Source organism: Neovison vison, chromosome 11, assembly GCF_020171115.1.
Source record: "Neovison vison isolate M4711 chromosome 11, ASM_NN_V1, whole genome shotgun sequence".
Classification (NCBI taxonomy): Eukaryota; Metazoa; Chordata; class Mammalia; order Carnivora; family Mustelidae; genus Neogale; species Neogale vison.
Genome location: NC_058101.1, coordinates 147,191,936 through 147,212,025, shown reverse-complemented (window position 1 = coordinate 147,212,025; position 20,090 = coordinate 147,191,936). Strand labels below are relative to the sequence as shown.

At 43.3% G+C, this 20,090-nt stretch overlaps 1 protein-coding gene across 6 annotated transcripts in view; it reads right to left on the bottom strand.

Moving 5' to 3' along the window:
• Window positions 1–20,090, bottom strand: part of ZNF827 (zinc finger protein 827) — a 168,451-nt gene that overhangs the window by 128,332 nt on the left and 20,029 nt on the right. For all 6 annotated transcript variants that reach the window (XM_044224926.1, XM_044224930.1, XM_044224927.1 and 3 more), the window contains exon 2: window positions 7,994–9,046. In XM_044224926.1, the coding sequence (XP_044080861.1) occupies window positions 7,994–9,046 (1,053 nt within the window). The remainder of the gene's footprint in view (window positions 1–7,993; window positions 9,047–20,090) is intronic.

The following is a 20,090-nucleotide window of genomic DNA, read 5'->3' as shown; positions in this document are numbered from 1 at the left end:
GCTGATTCTATTTTTGTTTTCTAAAAAATGAGAATCAATGGTTGCTAATACAGTGAGGTGACAGGTTGACAGGAAACTTTATAAAGGATGGATCAAGCTGACAACACCTAAAGCCACTCATGGAGTTTAACATCACTGAGAAGGGACAGACATTGCAGACCTTCTGATAGGCCAGCTATGAAATATTCCTACAAAAAATGTAATCAAGCCTCTAATTAGCTAGAAGTTTACCAGAAATACAGGTGGTTAAAATAGCAACAACACGGTAAACCCACGTGCCCAAGGGGACAGAATCAGCCAAATACACAACATGGGAAATTCTACAGGACAGATGAGAGTCTCTTCAAAGAAATGGTGCCAGGGAAAGGGACCTGGTTATAGAGACACACCAAACAGATACAAGGTGTGAAGCTGATTTTGATCCTAACTCAAACAAAGCAATTACAAAAAGACACTTCCGAGATAACTGAAGGAACACTGATTGTAACCCAGGCGTTCCATAAAATCATGAAATCATTGTTGATCCCGTTCAATGTGGTAACAGTTACTGTGGTTATTATTATTATTTTTTTTTTCCCAAGTTCTTCTCTGGTGGAGATAATATACAAGGCAATACAGGCAATGGGTACCAGATCTGGGACTTGGTTTTAAATGTTTGGGCAAAAATAGACAGGAAGTAGAAAGAACGGGATGAGTAAATGAAACAAACAAAAAAATGATATCCTCTTATTTGTATGAAAATGGTGCAGAAGCATACCCCAGAAACCATTAAGCAGTTACCTTTGAAGAACTGTGAATTAAAAGGAAGGGGTTGGAGAGGGAAACTTTTGTTTTTATTTTAGCTTCTTCTACACACACTAGATTTTTTTCATGCCCACATTACTTTTATAATTTTAAAAAGGTATATTCTCATGTGCAAACTTTAAAATCATCTTATTATTTATTCATCAAGTCAACTGAGTCTCTGTATGCAAAAGACCACTTACCATGGATGGAACTAGAAGCGTTCTGGAATACGCTTAGGGCATTCCAAAAATTCTGTTTTACTCTGACAGGTATAATAAGCAATATTGTTTACCCTAACCAAGCAACCTGAAAAAGAATCTGCCAAAAATATGCCTTCAAGTCTGGAAATTCTGCTTGTGACGTTTCTGTCACAAGCATTTCCTTTTCTGATTGGGGGATGGGATGGGATTGAGGGTTCTTTCACTCTAGAACAAGCACACTTTGTAGGGGCCTATAAACATGCTTGTTTTTGGTTTTGGTTTTCCGAGGGTTTTTTTTTTTTTTTTTTTTTTTTTTTAACCTGCCTTTCGCTTTCCTGCTGTTTTTTGTTGATTGCCTCTGCTGACCTGGAGTCCTATCCCTAATTTGGCCTCTCATTTTCTGTCCTTCATTGTCGTTTCTTCCACTCTGGTATCTTGGTCACAAAGACTACACACTGAACAACAGATTTGAGAGAAAAGGCTGAACCAGGCCTCTAGGTGAGATTATTGTCATAAACCAGAGGGAAAAAAATGATGATGATGTCCATTTGGGGTTGTAAGAACATCAAAATAGTAAGAAAGACATATACAAACAGGCTGCCACTAATACCCATTTTCCCAGTATCTAACCCGCAAACTGCCTAATTTTACAGAATTGTCTGAGAGAGCAGAGAAAAACAGAGATGTCCTCCACTGACCTGAGGTTTCATGACCCATCACAGGAAGGCAATAAAAAGACATTAACTGACAAAAGGAACATGGCCAGGGCCCCCTGGACACCCTACTTTGCTTAATATGACCAATAATAGCTTCCTTATTTTTTCTGACACTCCCCACCCCTAGTGTGTATTACAGAGTACACTACATTAAATCCTGCGTATTAGCATTTCATATAAATCTATTTTATTTTGGAGCTATGCTTCCCTAGTTTTAATTAATACCAAAAGACACACATATTGTGTACAAATTAGGATGTCCTTGAATTGACTGGGGAAAAAATTAGAATAGTCATAATGAAGAGAAACTGACAACAAAATATGTGTCAAAGTGCTAGACTATTAGAACGGTTTGAAATTTTTAACTAGTCCTGGGAGGAAAGGAAGAAGACAGAAGCCAAATGATAAAAATAACCATAATACAATGATCGATTTTCAAAGTTGGCCATTAACCTCCCCTGGTAAATCTGCATTTTTATTTATTAAATATTTTTTGATATTTTAGTAGGATGCCCTCCCTGTCTAAGGGAGGAAGTAAGGATGTATTCTAGTTTGGATGCCAAACTATTTTCAAGGAACTGACAGCTGTAAATTTCACTCAAATTTAGAGCCTAAGGAAATATGACCACTTCCTCAGACTGTACCACACATTCTTAGGGCAGTAGGATCAAAATGTTCATTATTTCACCTAGTTTACCACTGTCTCATAAGCAAATTCCCTTAAATATATCACTAGCCGGTTAATATCACCACAAACAAAACTAAATCCCACCAAATGCTAACAGACCCAGTAGCATGGATAATTGCTACTTTGCCTCTTTGGAGAAACAGGTTCTCCTTACAGACAATAGTATGATTGGAATAAGAGAGATAATAAATGTGTGTAAAATGCCTGTCACACAGTAAAGGAAAGCTACTGGTAGTAGCTGTTGCAATAGCAGTAGGGATGATAGGCTCTAGTGGTACCTTCCAGAGCAGGATACTCACCAGGAGAGTAGACGTAAATTTAAAGAACTGACATCACATAAACACAGAGCTCAGGGCCTGGCCCAAAAGGGTGGTTTGTCACAGAAGCCTGAAGAAAATAACGGAGCAGGAGTCCACTATGCTACGCAGGTAGGGTCCAGCTCAGCCTAGGCAGAACTCTGATGGTAAAATTCAGCTCAACAATGAAGAGAGGCGGAACAGACAGAAAGGGAGGAAGAGGGGAGCGGGGATTGGCTGGGGCAAGGCTAGAGGTCTTTATCTGTGTGTCTCCAGCACCCAGACAGTGCTAGGTATGATACACAAGTCAATCAATTGTTGGACTGTAATGAGAGCAATTGGAGAGGGTTGGGTCAAGAAAGTATCAAAAAGTGAAATGAGTGCTAGAAATGGAAGAAAAAGGTACAGGAAGCTGCCAGCAAGTCCCAGGAGACGAAATGTCAGCCCAAGAGTGCATGCTTTTCACGTAGCACGCCAATACATGTCTCAAATGAATGGGTGTGGAGAGATGTTCATGTACTTAGATCTTACTTATTTCCAAAACGAATTCGGAGCGGCTGATATTTAAAATGCATGCAGTGTGACTACACCATTAGTAAGGTATAATGTTGAGTGTTTAAACTATTTACAACGGACAAGATCTGCCCAAGGCAGACATAATCTTGTGGGAGAGTTGAGGGTGAATTTTAAGAAGCAAGACAGTTAATGCAAAATATAGGGGGAAAAAATGTGTTTGAGTTGACAGAGTTCAAGAATACGAAAGGAAAAGCAAGGAATCTTAACACAGGCAGGAATCTTGGAGGTAATTCCCAGCTAGCTCAGACTATAGATGAGAAGACAAACTGAAGTGTAGGCTTAAAATCCCTCTGCCAGTTAGTGGCAGGGTTGGGATTAGAGCCAATATATTCACTTCTGGTTTGGTGTTCTACGCTGTTGTTACATATAATTCGTAAAGCAATAACAACACATATTGGGGGAAAAATATCATGGAGGCTTTCATTAATGACTCGCTTTAACTCAAGGTAGGTATTTTTAAAACCAATGCAACTGTTCTGTGTGCCTTGAAATCAAACTTTTCTTGTCAGATCCTATGTGGCAATCTGCAGAAAATCGAGCTAATTTGCAAGTAGTTTATGAGTAGTATCTGCATACACATCTTACCAAACACATCAAAGGAATTCAAGATGCCAGGTGACCCTAGGTACGCATAACCTTCATCACCAACTCCACTCCAGGTCTACCAACCCACCAGTGCACATCTGTGCAGGATGACCTATCCTCCTTTCTAACAATATAAACGGAATTAATATCTTTCAATAGAATTGCATGGGCATGTCTCTCAAATGCTACTTCCAGGTGTAAAAAACTATGCTGACAATGAATATCACTGGCTTTATCTGCTGTTATTGACTTGCATGTTACTAATGCATATTGTAACGATTGCTAAGTATTCAAGAAAACTAAGAAGTTTTAGATATTTGGATTATCAAGACTAGAGGCAGTCTGAGTTTAAAGCGCTGGGGAAATATAATTGAGGTCAGTGACAGATAGTTCTGAATCTTGATTAAAAAGAATCTTGATTAAAAATCTTGAATTTTCTAAGCAAGTTCTTGTCTTGTGATCATCCCCAGATTATGGCTCTAAAAACCATGGGCCTAATGGGAGTAGAGGAGGAGGTTACCTCACTTTCTGGACTTTCTACGGCTTTGCAATAAATTTTAATAACATCACATAAATACGAAAGAAAACAGTACCCAGAACGTTTCTCTCTCTATTGACCCAGGAACTATTCTTAGCCTTCAGTGGTATGACACCAGCTTTCTTCTAAGCATATTTAAATTTTATTCAGTAAAATAAGATGTTTTGGAAACCCTCTCTCCAAAACTCTCCTTGTTATTTCTTTTAACTAGGAGTCTGGCATCCTGGGAATCTTGGTGGCCGTTTACAAGAAACTTTGTCTTTAAAATAAAAACCATTTATTTTATTCTGAGAGGCAACCAACAGTAGCTTCAAAGAGAATTGAGTCAATGTGTGACATTTATCTTTATAGCAAACGGACATAATCTTCTCTCTCCCGTGTCCCCTTTCAGAGGAACAGTGCAGCATGTGCTGGGGCGCGGGGTCACATGAAAGAAACCTCCTCCTCAAGTGTCACGTCTCTCTTGCAGGGGGGAAAGGCTACTGAGTGGTGGGCTCTTTAAAGGAATTAAATACACCATGACCTGGCAACAACTGAATCCTGTTCAAAAAAGAGGAATAAGGTCAGACCTAAAAGACACTTTTTTTTTTTCCTCCCATGGTTTGGACTTCCCTTGACCTGAAGAAGGTCAAAGAAATGCTGGTGTCTAAATTACTCAATACAGGATTGGCTTTTCTAGCACATCTCTCTTTGTAACTCCAGAATCTACTTTCTATGCCCTTTTTGCAACATTTTGGGAAACAGTTTTAAATATAAGCACTGCTTGAAACCAGGATGATGTGTTGTTATCTTTAAGGATCTTTTTTTGCAGGCTATTATTTGTTTATTTAAATGAATAATAGGCAACAGACACCCTTCCCTGCTGCAAGAAGCCAGCCTACCTATCTATTGTGAATTCAACTAAGATTTCTTTCTAAGGTAAAGGAAAAAAACGAAAAACAAAAAAACAGAGAGAAATGTTCAGAAACATGGGTGACAGCTCTCACCATATTCTCAGAATGCTTTCTTGGTAAAGAATGACATCTAGATTCAAATTATATCTGAATCTAGCCCTGGATTGCCCTAAATCCAACAGTACAGTGTATAGAAAGGGAAGCAGGGGGGCAGAGGGCAGATGGAGAAGACCCACCTTTCCCTTCTACTCCTCAGATTCAAAAATTGGTAACAGCAACCAAACCATCTCTCCACAAAAGGAAGACAAATAACAGAATGGAACAGTTCATCAACTCCTCCTTAATCCGTCACCTAGCCAGCATGCCATGAAGGGACGACATTGGTTTTAACCGAGAGGTGCCACAGAGACTCCCCTTCCCCTACCGCCAACCCACACGGTCAGACAGAGAACTGGAATTTAGGATGCGTCCCATGGACACACGGAACATTTTTCGAGGGACTGTGTCAAGAGCCCTCATGTCTGTCCTCACAGCACTGTTCCCGTGTCTGGGAGCTTTACAAAATGAGTGACTCGTCAAGTGGGGCTGCTTCAGCAGATCCAAGCGGCACGTGGAGAACAGGGGCCTCAGGGTACCAGTCAGTCAGCAGGGGGTTGCAGAGACACAATCAAGGGAGTTCCTTTCCCCCATCTTTCAATTTGCGAATACTCATCGATTAAAATAGTCAGGGTTTTGGCAGTAGAAATATTTAGCAAAAGGAAAAGAAAAAAATGATTGTTGGTAGGTCCACGTAAAATTCTGCTTAGAAGCTCTTTGAGATGTTGGTATGAATTAAATGCATTTAAACCATAAAGGGAAGCTATCTTTTCCCTTGGGTGTATATCCTACAATAAAACAGGCCAAAAGTCTCCTGTGCACTGGAAGTTCATGACCTCTTTTACATCTTTACATGCATCTAAGCACTTGAGTAGAAAAAAAAAATTATACTTCACCTCTACTGTTCATTATACCCAAGACACTTCACAGTGATAAAGCTGCTACAATTTACATCAGGAGCCACAGTTTTACCAGTTACCTCTCTCTGAGTCTTCAGTCCACTAACACTGATTATTAATTTTGTATAACCTTTTCCAAGTAAATTATGTCCACATGAATTTGTAGCGTAAACATCATAAACACATTCATTCAACAACCACGTATGAAGAATATTTATAAAATTACATGTTACATATAGCCATGCCTCTCTTTCTGCTGCTACGCGTAAATGAAATTTCTCTAAATGAGGAGTGATTTATTCCATTGCAAAATTACCCAGCTTCCTTTGCTCTTCTCCTGGTTTCCTAATTTTAGCCATTCCTCTCTTTATCTCACCAGATGGCAGGTAAGAAGTGAGGAGACATGAAACTCAGAATTGATAAACATTTTAGGATTTTATGGACACTTCAGAAACTCTGGAGTGAATGGTTTGGATCATTCAGAGTCATAAAAGTTCCAGATATCCATTTTCCTAGTTCTATTCTGCTGTTTACACAAGTTTTAAAATAATTAGAATTACCGCATATAGCCCACTCAGCAATTTGAATGGAAATTTGTCATAAGTGCGTCAAATTGATGCTAGCTGCAATCGTTCAATTATTTGCCATTCTAAGCACTCTTCATCAATGTGGCTGCAAATAATCCAAAGTTGGCTAGACACACACAACGGCAGTGTTTATACTGACGAGGACACACATAGCCTACTTCCTGTTCCAGTCTGACAGGATATCCTTGGGAGACATCTGAAGCTCCATACATCCATCCCGGTACCGTGAATTTATCATACACACAATTTAAAAACAAACCGGTACAAGAAGTGATGCTTCCACCGTGAGAACGCAAGTGACTAAATCCCTCCCTCAGATGAACAATTTGTGAATATCAAGGCTCCACAAGACAAGAGACTTCTCCTTTGGAAAGACTGCCCTCACACACACAAAAAAACTTATGATTCAAATTTTCCACATGCACATTCCTTCAGAATCTGATTGGATTTGAATTAAAAAAAAAAAAAAGCATTTGCAGGAAATGCTTTGATTATGTCTGAATGACAATATTCTTTACAGTTCTTATATGACAAAAAATTACAGAAGAACAGGATAAGTGGGAAAGGCTTAAATTCTGCACAAATAAATAACAAAAATGCTAACATAAAAGTGTATAGTGTGATAAATTAGGGCAGAGTAGTTACTGTATACAAAAGTCCATTTGTGATGGGAGGCAGCAGGAGGGTGGGCTCTCCCTTGTCCACTGTTTCAAAAGCAGCGGGTTTTTTTTCTCCCCCTATGTTCAGTGATGCCATGCACTTCATGACAAAGATGCTTTGATCTTCTCCCATTAAATATGTCTCATATGGACCTAGCCTGCACTTGGTAAGAAAAAAAAAAAGATCATTTATATGAAAGGGAGGAGTACTGCACGTCTCTAAGATTATTCATTACCTTTCAAAAATGAAGCTATTTGTGAAGTCTTTGTATAATACATACATGAAAGCCCACTACACTGCTTACTTAAAGTATTTTCTTGTGCTCTTGCTTTTTTATTCCTGCCTCAGATCAGACGGGAAGCCCAACCGAAGAAAGCAGTGAAGAAGACACGGCAATTTACAGTGAAAAAAGGAAAAAAAAAAAAAAAAAAAAACAAAACCTTACACGATGGTTGAAATAAAAGATTCCATACCTGAATTGGAGGGTTTAGAAACTCTTCCCTTAGGAACAGGGAGTAACAATAACTCCAAGGACTGTGGCGGTGGGGGCGGAGGCGGTGGGGGCGGTGGCGGAGGGGGCGGGGTGACTTTTTCTTGCTTCTTGTCGGAAGGCGGTGGCGGTAGAGGGTCCTCAGGCACCAGTGACGATTTCTCAGCCAGAAGACTCCCCGCAGCCCTTGCGGCCACCTCTTTCAGAAGGGCGGCCGAGGAGGTCATGGAAGCCAGGGAAAGGAAGGAGCTGGCGGGAGGCGGGTGCTCCTGACCAGGAGTCAAGCTTCTCTCACTGACTTTCTTGGATAAGGCTGCCAAGGTGGAACTGGCAGACTGGGAGCTAAAAGGGGAAGAAAAGGACTCGAACCGCATGGTCTCCTCAGTCCTGGTGAGAGATTTGTCCTGCAGAACCGCATTGGCTGCAGCTTTCAGTTTTAGGATGGCTGAATCCGGGGACAAGCCGCAGGTGGTGGTTGAGTTGGACAACCACTTACCTTGATTCCATAGAAAACGGTTACTTGGAGTGTATTGGTCATTCTGTTCCTGCTTCTCAGCCAACTTCCTGGCAAGAACACTGAGCTGTTGGGCATGGTGGGACGGTGGGGAAAAGGAGAGATTCGAGCCCACGTTTACCGGGGACTCCACCCTGCCATTGGCCGTGGCTGTGGCATCGAGTTTGAGGGAGCCGGCCTCCAGCAGCCGCCTCAGGTTGCTGCTCAAGGGCTTCGTGGAGCCCGGGGGGTCATCTTCACACAAAGAAGACACGCCAGGGGAGAGGTGGTCTTGACACTGCAGTGAGTCTCGCAGGACCTCACCGTCAAGTCCCACCAGCTCCAACGTGTGACTGCTGGGGGTCGCGCTGCCCAAGGAGGTGTCGGGGGAAGTGGACTGCTCCCGGATCCGGTCCTCCAGAGACAACTTATAGTTCTCCTGGACTTCTCCATAGGATGCTTCTGACGGAGTCTCTGAAGAGTTTCCATACCAGTGCTCTCCTTCACTGAGCTCTCCCTCCGCCTCTTCCAGCCTACTAACATCTGGGGGAATTAAGAAGATCAGGTTTACTCCCGAGTGAGCACCGAGCAAGTCTGAAGACATTCAGACCGAGTTGACGACATGCCTCCTCTTCCCCTCCCCCCGCAAGAACCACAAGAAAGACAGCAACAACCTTACTAGAATGTCAGGTGCTGAGTCAGACAGTCTTGGCATTCGCCTGAAAGAAGGTAAAATACTAAACAGGCAAAGGTAAAAACACACCCACCTACGAAACATATTCATCTTTCTATAATTACAGCAGACAAGCTGAAATGGAGAGGGAGGGTGGGGAGAAAAATGCATCTGGTAAAAAAGGAACTGCATGGAGAGGCTGCTATTCTCAGTGGTGGGAGAAACAGAGAGAAGTTTGCTCCCTTGTGAAAAAACAAAAGACACCAGCATGATCCTTTTAGTGTCCCATCACAATTAGAGAGAGGCAGCCGGGCAGGGTGGGAAAATGTTGTGTGTGAGGTACAAGACAGTGGGAAGCTCGCTTCCCCGCTTTCTCATTCCATGACCTCAGGCAAGTCGCTTAGCTGGTTTGACAGAAGACGCAACTGATTTTTTTTTTTTTTGAAAAGTTCACCCAAAAATGTAAATAATACCTGCTGTTATATATTGCAACTTCACCCAGTTGTTACAAAGTTTAAACCATAAAGCACGTGACTGTGATCTGCAGATGCTCAAGTTCTCTACAAAAATCAGACCTCGTGAGCAAACACCATTCACATTACTGATTCCTTCAAGTGACGACGTTGCCCACGTCATGCACGTCACTTCTTTGAGAGCCCTACCTTGCAATAACCAACATGCCTGCCATCCTGACACAGGCAATGATTAGGAATTTGTTCCCTTACTCTACTAAGAGTGCCCTTTAACGATCTGCCCACCACGACCACCCCTCTGACTGCCCCTCAAGCCCTGCTCAGTCGGGACTTCCTGTCACGCCAAGAGCACCGGGAGGTCTGTCATTTTTCTACCTTGGCTCAAGATAGTCCTCCTATCAGGCATGTCCTTCTTTTCCCCAGAAAACCTGTCTATTTATCCTTCAACTTCCTACCTCAAAAGTTTCTTCCTTGTGATTCTCTATGAACTCTCAAAATGAATCTCTCCTTCTCATTCGTTCATTCACTTATCCAACCAATAATTGTGAAGTACCTACAGCCTGCCAGACATTGTTCTAGATCATTCTAGATTGGACCACATTGAACAAAACAAAGACCCAGCCTTCTTGAAGCTCACATCCCAGTGGAAGAAGATAGATGTCCCACAAAACTTAAAAACTAGTGAGTCGTAGAGTCATAGAGTAAGCCAGAGCGTGATGAGTGCTATGGAAAAAGATACATAGCAGGACAAGGAGGTTTGGGGGTAATGAGGAGGAGGTGAGTTTCGATCTTAAACGAGATGCTCAGACTGGGGCTTTGTGGAGGTAGGGACATTCGAGCAAAGATGGAAGAAGTGAGCAATTGCTCGGGCGGCTATTCTACCTCTGGGAGAACGTTCCAGGCACAGGGAGTCTCTGTAAAGTCCCTGATGTGGGGTCACGCCGGGTGCGTTCGTGACACAGTTAAGGGGGCCAGTGTGGGCTGAGTGGAACGTAAGGGTCAGAGCAGGAGGAGAGGAAGTCAGAGAAATACCACGAGAAAGAAAGAGGGGTGGGGGAGAGTGAGGGTGGATGGGAGTGTGTGGAGAGGCAGCAAGGCCAAGCAGACCTGTGCAACGCTGTAAACTGCGGAAAGGTCTTTTGCATCTGGTGAAACTGGGAACTACAGAGGGCTTGGATATGATGTGACTTGCATTTTCAAAGGCCTCTTCTGGCTGCTGTATGGAAAAGAGGCTGTAGGCACAAGGGTGGAAGCAGGAAGACCAGCTACGAGGCTGGAACCCAGGGGAAGGAGGACAGTGTGAAGTTCAGCTCAAGGTGACTGCCAGCGGTGAGAAGCAGCCAGACTCGGTGCATCTTCTGAATGCAGAGCCCACATTCCCGTGTTTTGTTTCTATTGATTCTGTATCATTCTAAATTACCTATTATCAGGGCATCTTCTAGAAGGTAAGTGGTGGTGCTCCTCGGAGGCAGATAGGAGCTGTATCACCCGCACATCCCTCGCTGTGGCTAGCACAATGCCGGGACCCAGGAGAGTTCAATGAACATTCAGGGACTGAGCCCAAACTCCGCATTGTGCCAAGTTTTGCTCTATAACATGCTATTTCTTTTCTGAACAGAAGTAGCTAGAACTAGTAATGCATGAGCTACAAGCTAATACATTGATCTTCCCATGCTATTTAGAGAAGAAATGTCACAAATGACAAATTCTCTTTCCCTAAGCTAAAGTTCTGCAACTCCTTCCTGAGATGTTTTATTAAATTATCAAGAAAATGTAAAATATCAAATGGAATTTGCTGGAAAAAGGCAGATACAATTGAATTTTCTCTGTTAAAAACAGTCTGGTTCCTTGTGATTTGCCACATTTCCTTCTTCCCACTCGATTTCAACATTTTTCATCTTCGCTCAAACTGGCAGGACCCTGAACTACTCGTCTCCCAGTGGCTTCCCGAAGAGATGCTTTTTACCAAACACCAAGCAGTCAACATCAATTTCAACAATAGGACTAATTTCAAGTTCCTTTGGCAAACCACCTTTCCTGATTTCAGTTTAAATATCCCATCCTTCAGAAAAAATCACATGGGAACTGTCCTGTAAATAGTAAGAAAAGTAAAGGATTTAAAAATCACTACACTAAGAACAGGTGACTATCTCCTCCAAGAGTCTCTTTCTCTGATCTTTATTGACACTCGCTAAAAGAACATAGGAGAATAAATGATTCAAAAGTAAATAGTTCTGGGTTATAGTTTTGTCATACGAGAGTAGCTCCAGATAGTCAAGAACCAATGTGGTAAGTGCCGGAGAACAAGGTACATAAAGTCAGGGTTTTTAGAACCACAAAAAATCATAACCACTTGGCCAAGGCTTGTCATTTCACTGAGACTGTTAAATACTCTGAGGGGCTACCTGCTGGGAACAAAGACACATGGCTACCTACTGCTAATACCAGAATCAAGAACCCAAATCTCACAACACCTGGCCAGTGCTTCTCTGCACAGCCTCACTGAGCCATCTGCCAGAGGCCCCTGAATAGCAACTTCTAGTGAACTTGGAGCAGCTGCCCTCCCACCCCGGTCGTCCATCCTTCCACTCTCTGGAAACAGACGGGACCAAGAGAATTCCCATAGATAAGGACAGTGTTCAGTCCTTATCTTGAGATACACCATTAAGAGGTAAGTATCCATTATTCCCATACTCTAATCTCCCCATTCCCTCCCTGCAGCTTCTTTGTGGCCCTGGTCAAAAACTGATTCAAGGGGCGCCTGGGTGGCTCAGTGGGTTAAGCCGCTGCCTTCGGCTCAGGTCATGATCTCAGGGTCCTGGGATCGAGTCCCCCATCGGGCTCTCTGCTCAGCAGGGAGCCTGCTTCCTCCTCTCTCTCTCTGCCTGCCTCTCTGCCTACTTGTGATCTCTCTCTCTGTCAAATAAATAAATAAATAAATCTTTTAAAAAAAAAAAAAAAAAAAAAAAACCTGATTCAAATGCCTCAGGGATTCAGCTCATCAACGGGGCAAAGCCCCAAAGACAAAGCTTAATTTCCTACCCCCGCCAAAGCCTCCCGTGAGCAAGAACATTCCCCTTCCAAACGTTCTGAGGTGGTGAGCGCATCAAAAGCTGAAGTCCTCCATTCAGGCTCTTATCCTATCAAACAGTGATAAGGAGATCCCAACCTCTTGGAGGATACAAACAGCTGATACCCACATTTCTGGCAACGTTCCCAATTCTTTCAAAACAGAAGCTCCAAACAAGCAAACAAAGCATTTCTTTAAACAGACCAGTTTCCATCCTCTAAAATACCTGGATATTTCTCAACCATCGAATCCTCGGTTCTTTGTGGACATGGCCGAGATACACTCTCTTCTGGGCTGCAAGGAAGCTCCGGTCCATTTAAAACTGATAATACTCTATTAATTGCCTTCCTGAAGACGCTGCTACTAAAATTGAAGTTATTCAAGTAATAAATGACCAAATAATGTTAATGCACGGCCTAGGAGGAGCTAGACCAGAAACCCGAAGAGAAACATTTTTGAAATTATTTTGGCATCACCTGAAGTCAAGCAAAAAGTGGGGGAGGTGTTCAGAGAAATGAATGCAAGAGAAGCAGAGATCGGCACAGGTTGCAAACCATCCTAAGAGGCTCAAACACACACACTCTCAGTTCACTAAACAGCAGCAACGAGGCTTTTCTCCCACAAATACGAATTCTCTTCCCCCTGCTGGGCTGCTCTGTATTTCACATCCGATTTCCAGCAGGAGATGTCCTTGAAGGCTGCACTGGTCCAGCTGCAGGGAGCTCCCCTTTGGTGGGGTGGGCAGGAACTTCTAGTACCTTCTAGAGGAAAGATGGTCTCACTGGAGAAGCTCGAAACAAAGCATCCCTGCACTTTGTGGGACACCACACACTTTTGAAACAAGCTGGGCTTGGCTTTTGACTCCCTTTCACCCTTCGAAAAGCCCCTGGGCAGCGAGACAGCTCCATTTTCCTGTCTGTCACGGGCTCGGCATCATGGCCCCTCACAGCTGAGCACCCCACACGCCGCCGGCGGTCCCGGAAACACTTCCTGCGCACACCGACTGTGCAGTTCACAGCTTTCCCTACTAAGGCTCCGGGGGAAGCCTCCAAACGGCCAATGTAAATAACTTCCTTCTAAATACATTATTTTTAACCTCCAGAATAGGAAGCTATTTCCATTGCTAATTTTACAACAACCTATGTCTCTGACAGCCAGGTTCACACTCATTCCTGTCAATTTTACACAACAGTCTGTTTGGGTGTTTTTCACTTTAAATCATAAACTCAAAGAATTAAGAATAGAAATGGTACAATTACGGAACGAAAATATGCTGAATAAATTTTGTTTCCATGTGGTGAATATTTCTCCTTTGGGGAAAACAAAACAAAATTCCACTACCTAACACATTTATTTATAATTCAGTTCTCAAGCAGAAAATCGGTAACTCGATATTCACAACTCCTGCTGCATTTTTTTTTCAGCTCACTTCCTTTTCAGTTTGACAGTTTTTAATCAGATGCATTTAATTGGACAAATATTCAACTCAATCCTCGATCAGAAAGAAGGGGACGAAAAGAGGGGGGAAATGCAAGAAAGAGGCACCTATTAATTTTCATGCCTTTTGGCTCAGGGTAAAGTAAGTGGAGATGGAAATCTAAAAGCCCCGTTTCTAAATCTACCCTGAACCCATCCCACCAGTTGGTTCACTGCGAATCTAACCAGCTGCGTTTGAAGAGAACAAGGTTTAAATTCTCAAAACTCGCCTGGGATGGCATTGACTCAGAGTCAGTCCTCTGGCAGTCAACACCTTCTTGTGGTAACAGGTGTGTTCACTGGTACCTACCAACTAACCGTCTGGCTCATTTTCATCTAAGAATCTTCCAAGGGCCCTTCCTTTCCAGCCAGCACACATCGATAGCTAAATATCTATATTTAATTTTAAGGTCACGTATCCCTATCGCTATTAATCACTTAGACCTGTAATACCAACCTCAAATCATACAACCAACTTTCCCATGCAATTTTATACAAAAGTGGTGTGTAAAAAAAGTAGTTTGAGGAGCTCTGTATAGAAGCTACGAAGAGAGCCAAAGCTAATAACTGACTTAATTCGACAAACATTTCCTGAGCATCTACTCTGTTCAAGGAGCTGTTCTCTGCAACTGGGAACCTCAGGGTATAGCAGGCTCTTGCCCAAAGGCTTGTAATCATCAGGGAGCGAGGGCTGCCAAAAGCACCCAAAGCACAAAGTGAGCAAGAGCTGTGGATGCATAAAACAACCCCAACGGTGCTTTGGAAATGGAGCTCGAAGGGATGAAGATGATTTTAGCAGATGACACCAGAAATTCAAGGTAGTGGGGGGCTTGCTCTTATGAAACCATCAGACAGCAAATAGCCCGGTCACGGACTCGGCTAATATTTGGGTGACATGCGTTAGCGAAACTAACCTCATAAAACGGGTTTTATATTCTTAATTCTTCACATTTAAGAAACAGACCATCTACTTATTTTTTAAAGGGCAGATTTTACCAATTTTCTTATCGTACCCACTCATTTTGAAATCAGACCATTTTAGATTATGAATGCCTGAGGTGGGACCACGAGTTGGGTCATTTCTGTATTCCTGCTTGATGCTCTGCCCAGAGGATCAGGGCCGTTGTGGTTGTAGTGACCACTAGCACTGCATGAAGTGACAGGTGAGGCTCTCAGCCCCTGTACCAAACCCAGAGAGGGGCCCAATGGAGCTAGCATCTGGGAAAATGTCAACGTCAGAGCTCCTGCTCTTGCTCTCTCTCTCTCTCTCTCTCTCTCTCGTTGCTTCTCGTCTCTTCTCAGAGGTTAGTCTCCTCCTCTGAGGCCACCTTCCCCTGGAGGCTGAAAACCTGGCCGCACAGGTTCTGGGTTTTCACTTTTAATCACCTACCACCTAGAGAAAGGTCCTTCCCCTCGGATGAGCCCGCTGGAGGTCAGGTTCCGCTCTCTGGACTTAACACGGAAGCCAGAAGGCGGCTTCTACAATTGGCTTAACATGAGTGACGGAAGAAAAAAGAGGGAAGAGGCACCAGGAAGTTAAGAATGGTGACCTCTGTAATGTTTAATAAAGGTCTGGCACGCTGCACATCAGGCTGTTCCGAACCAATCTGATGATTTGAAGCAGAAAACATACCCTCATTTAGGCCAGTCTTAACTTGCCAATTTTTACATTGTCCCTTTGAAACTTGAAAGCTTCAGCACGTCCCCCACACTAAGAGACCTCTCAAAGGTTCGGGGGTCCAAGATCATGGTATGAGTAAAACACATGGGTGGGCAACTGGCCCTTGGGCCAGAACCTCAGGGATCACAGTTAGCAAAATATTGCAATGCCCAGGGTACCCAACCGCTGCCAGCAATGCCAAGAGGAAAAGTTAAGAACTGCAAGTTACTTAAAACTGCCAGGGTAGAGAAGACAACCAGACTCCTGTCACCAGCGCAGCCGGGGGAAAAGGTGCCATGAGAGCACGAGGAAAATGGGAGGAAGTCTGGAGAGGGTAAGAGCCCACACAAACTGAGAGAGCACCCAGAGGCCCCCTGGGTCAAGCCGCACATCTTGCACACAGCAGTATTTTCCAAGTATTGTTCTAAATGTCCACGAGTGAAACAAAGGTAACACAAATGAACGCATCACTCCTTATCTTCAAAGGGAGGTGCCAACAGTATCTGAGTGGGTTTCAGTATCCTTATATAAAGTTGCCAGATCTTCCAGTGACCCGGGAGCTACCCAACCTCCTCCATCAAACTGCCCATCTCTGGGGACACCCGGGTGGCTCAGTAGGTTAAGCATCTGCCTTTGGCTCAGGTCATGATCCCAGCGTCCTGGGATCAAGTCCAGCATCGGGCTCTCTGCTCAGTGGGGAGCCTCCTTCTCCCTCTGCCTCCCCCTGCTTGTGTTCTCTCTCTCTCTCTCTGGCAAATAAATACATAAAATCTTTAAAAAACAAAGAAAAAAAAAAAAAAACCCTGCCCATCTCAACACAAACGGCAACTCCTCTATCCCCATGATTGCTTTGAACAAAAACCCCGAAGCCTGCCTTGACTCTTCCCTTTCTCTTACACCTGTCATCAAATTCATTTGCAGATTCTGTCGGTTCCACTTTCCATATACATCCCCAATCTTGCCACTTCTCAGCATGTCTACCGTTCCCACCCTGACGTACAGCACTGCCATCCCTCACCGGGACTATGGCAGTATCCTTCCAGCAGGCCTCCTTACTTCCGATTCTTGCCCCACTCTGCTCAGCCAGCAGCCGCAGTAAGCTTTTAGAAATCTATATCACACCTCATCTCCTACTGCTCCGCCTTGCTAATAAATAATAAATAAATAGCAAATTTCCCCCAATTAGCCACAGGGCTGACTCCTTTCGTTCCTCAGGTCTCCCATCCAACATCACTGTTTATTAGAATAAAAGCTCCACGAGACAGCAGGCTTCATTCTGTTCGCTGCCGTGTGCTCGTCACTTAGAATGGCACGGAGCACGGAGTAGGTGCTTAGTTAACTCTTTGTCAAACATATGAATGAGGAGGAAGAATGTGCTTAACAGTCAGAAAGGCAGCACTTGTCAGTACTGGAAATGAGAACGGTTTTCAAAATTACAAGTGATAATCCTATTTTTCTCATGTGAGTCAAACCTAAAATAGGGAAAAGAGTGTGTTTTGCAAACTTTTGCACCAGTCTCCCTAGCGGCCAAGAACACAGAACCACCGCCCAGGGAAATGATGAAGTTGAAGTCCCCTCCAGGAGACCCCAAATTTCTTTCGACTCTTGGCTCAGCATTTCAAGTGAATCCCGTATTCTGCTCTATACTGTGGCTGTGCTTGTTCTTCTAAATATTATAGCTCACAAGCCTCCAAGGAAAATTTCTTCTCTGCAGGGATGCACCACATCTCTCTGGATTCCCACCCACTCTGGAGAAACACGCACCCTAAGTGGGGAAGCAAGGATCTATGAGAAGTACCTAGCCCAGTGTCAAAAGCTCAGTAAAGGGTGGCTATCCTTGTTACTATCATTACTATCAGAAAACAGAGAGTACTCGTCCTCTTGCCCCCACGTCAGAAAGAAAAGCTAAATCACAGAGGGTAACTTCCCCAGACTGCACCATGGACCTGTAAGAGACTAAGAACTCTATCTGCTAAATTTGGATTTTGTGTCTGTCTGAATTAGAGATGGAAAAGCCTTGGAGATTTAGTCCATATGGCTAGTCTCTAGGCAGAGGTCTAGAAGGGCCAGTGATTAGCCCATGGTCCCCCACAACTGATTTACCAACACAGACAGGACTTGAGCTCAGATGTCTCACGCCAAAGGCCAGTACTTCTACTACCAAATCATGGTGCAATCATCATGAAGGGAACAAGAGAATTCTAGAACCAGCCTTGGAACACAGGAGCCTCCCAACAAACATTTGCTGAAAGAATGAACAACCATGCATCAAACACTACAAATATACAGGGTGCTTTAGCAGATGCCTGATTATTCGTCAGCAAATGTGAGCCTTACGTGACTTTATGCGGTAGACCACAGTCTCTTCATTCTACAGACCAGGAAACCAAGATTCCACAGGTTAATGGCTTACCTAACATACACACCTAATGAGTGACAAAGCGAGGTTCAAACACAAATCTTCAGGAAATCTAAGAGAACGAGCAGCTTGACAAGAAAGTAATTATTCAGGTAACCAAAAAGTACCCCGGGAACTTCAAGTAATCAACATTTTAAATTTTATTTTGCTGGGATTTCAAAATACATACGCCCTCAGAGATGAGTCCCTTCCTTCTAAACGTGTGACTGTCTGGCATCGTTGTGGTAACAACCGCCTGGCTTACTAACACTGTGTGCAAACTACGGATGAAACCTAGTGTCAAGCCTTGAATTGTGGCCCTGTGAAAAGCCGGTGAAGTCCAACCGCCAGGACCTGGGACTGTGACCTTCTTTGGGAAGATGGCCTTTGCAGATGATCAAGTTAAAATGAGGTCATTAGAGTAGGCTAATCTCCTACGACTGGTGTCCTTACAAAAAGGGGAAACGTGGACCCAGAGACAGACATGCGTGCAGTGAAGACTAGAGGGACATTGTCACCGCCAAGGAAGAGAAAGGCCTGGAACAGATCCTTCCTGTGTCCTCCCTGTGTCTCTGTCAGCACCTTGACCTCAGACTTCTAGCCTCTAGCACCATGAGACAATAAATTTCCGTAACCACCCAGTTCATGATACCTCGTTATGGCAGCCGCGGAAACTAACATACATGTAGGCCTGAGACTTTTTTTTTTTTCTGGATTTGCTCACCTCGGGATTTTAAACTATGGCCTTGGTTAGTGCTGTAGCTTTTGTCCAAGCTGGCTATTACTGCACAAAACAGACCGCCCTGCTGCTCGGTGTGAAGTCCTCTGAGGTTGCAGGGACCGTGAGCAGACAGTTGGGTTATTTTTACCTACCTCTAGATTTTAACCAAATTTTGTGCAAATGAAAGATTTTGAGAACGAACGACATTAGGTAAGAGAAGGCGTCTATTACTAGAGCAACTTCAAAATCTCCAGACCAAGAAATATACTCATCGCCATGTACGTTGTGGCAAATTAGGAAGAAAGGGGCAGTTCAAAATACGGCACGAATCCACTGCCGAAAGGTCAACTCAGAGACCAAGACACTACTGGTCAGCCCACGGACTGATTCCGTTGCTCCTTCACCCTTCCACGTGCCTCCGTGTTACAAAAAACATACAGAATCTGTCCCCTCAAGCCATCAGAAGTAAATTTACTATGGCTACCATGGCCTTATCAGAAAAATTGTCTGTTAAGGCTGATAAATCGGTCGATTACCTGCTTCCTTGACTTTTATATCCTCTTGTATAAATGTTTTCATCCCAACATTACCAATACCTGTTATAAGATGAACAATATATTACCAAACTACTGAAATCACCAGGAAATTCTTAATAGATCAAAAAAGAACATTGCTACCAAAAAAAAAAAAAAAAAGCCCTAATAACATAATAATGCACTCTGTCGTCTCTGAACAGCACTCTATAGAGAGATAAATGGCTACTTATTGAAATCTCAGCTTATACATAAAATGATACATTTCTTGGAGGGCACATTTGCCAAGCTTTGACATCACGTACCTTGTAATGAAACAGATTATGCTCATAATCATTCTGCCTGCCAAAGGAAAAGTTCACACAGTAAGTCCTTTATTTACTAAAAATGTATGTCTACACTGGAAGAAAATGGGCCTTTGGGGAAGAGAGATTTACCAAAGGAGAGGAGATGGAATTGCTTTTTATTTAGTCTTTAAATACATACAAAACAAAAACTGCAGAGAAAGCAGCTCCCAAGCCCTCCCCCACCCTTATATTCACAAAAGGATATTGGTGTAATGAATTGGGAGAGATCTTCCTTC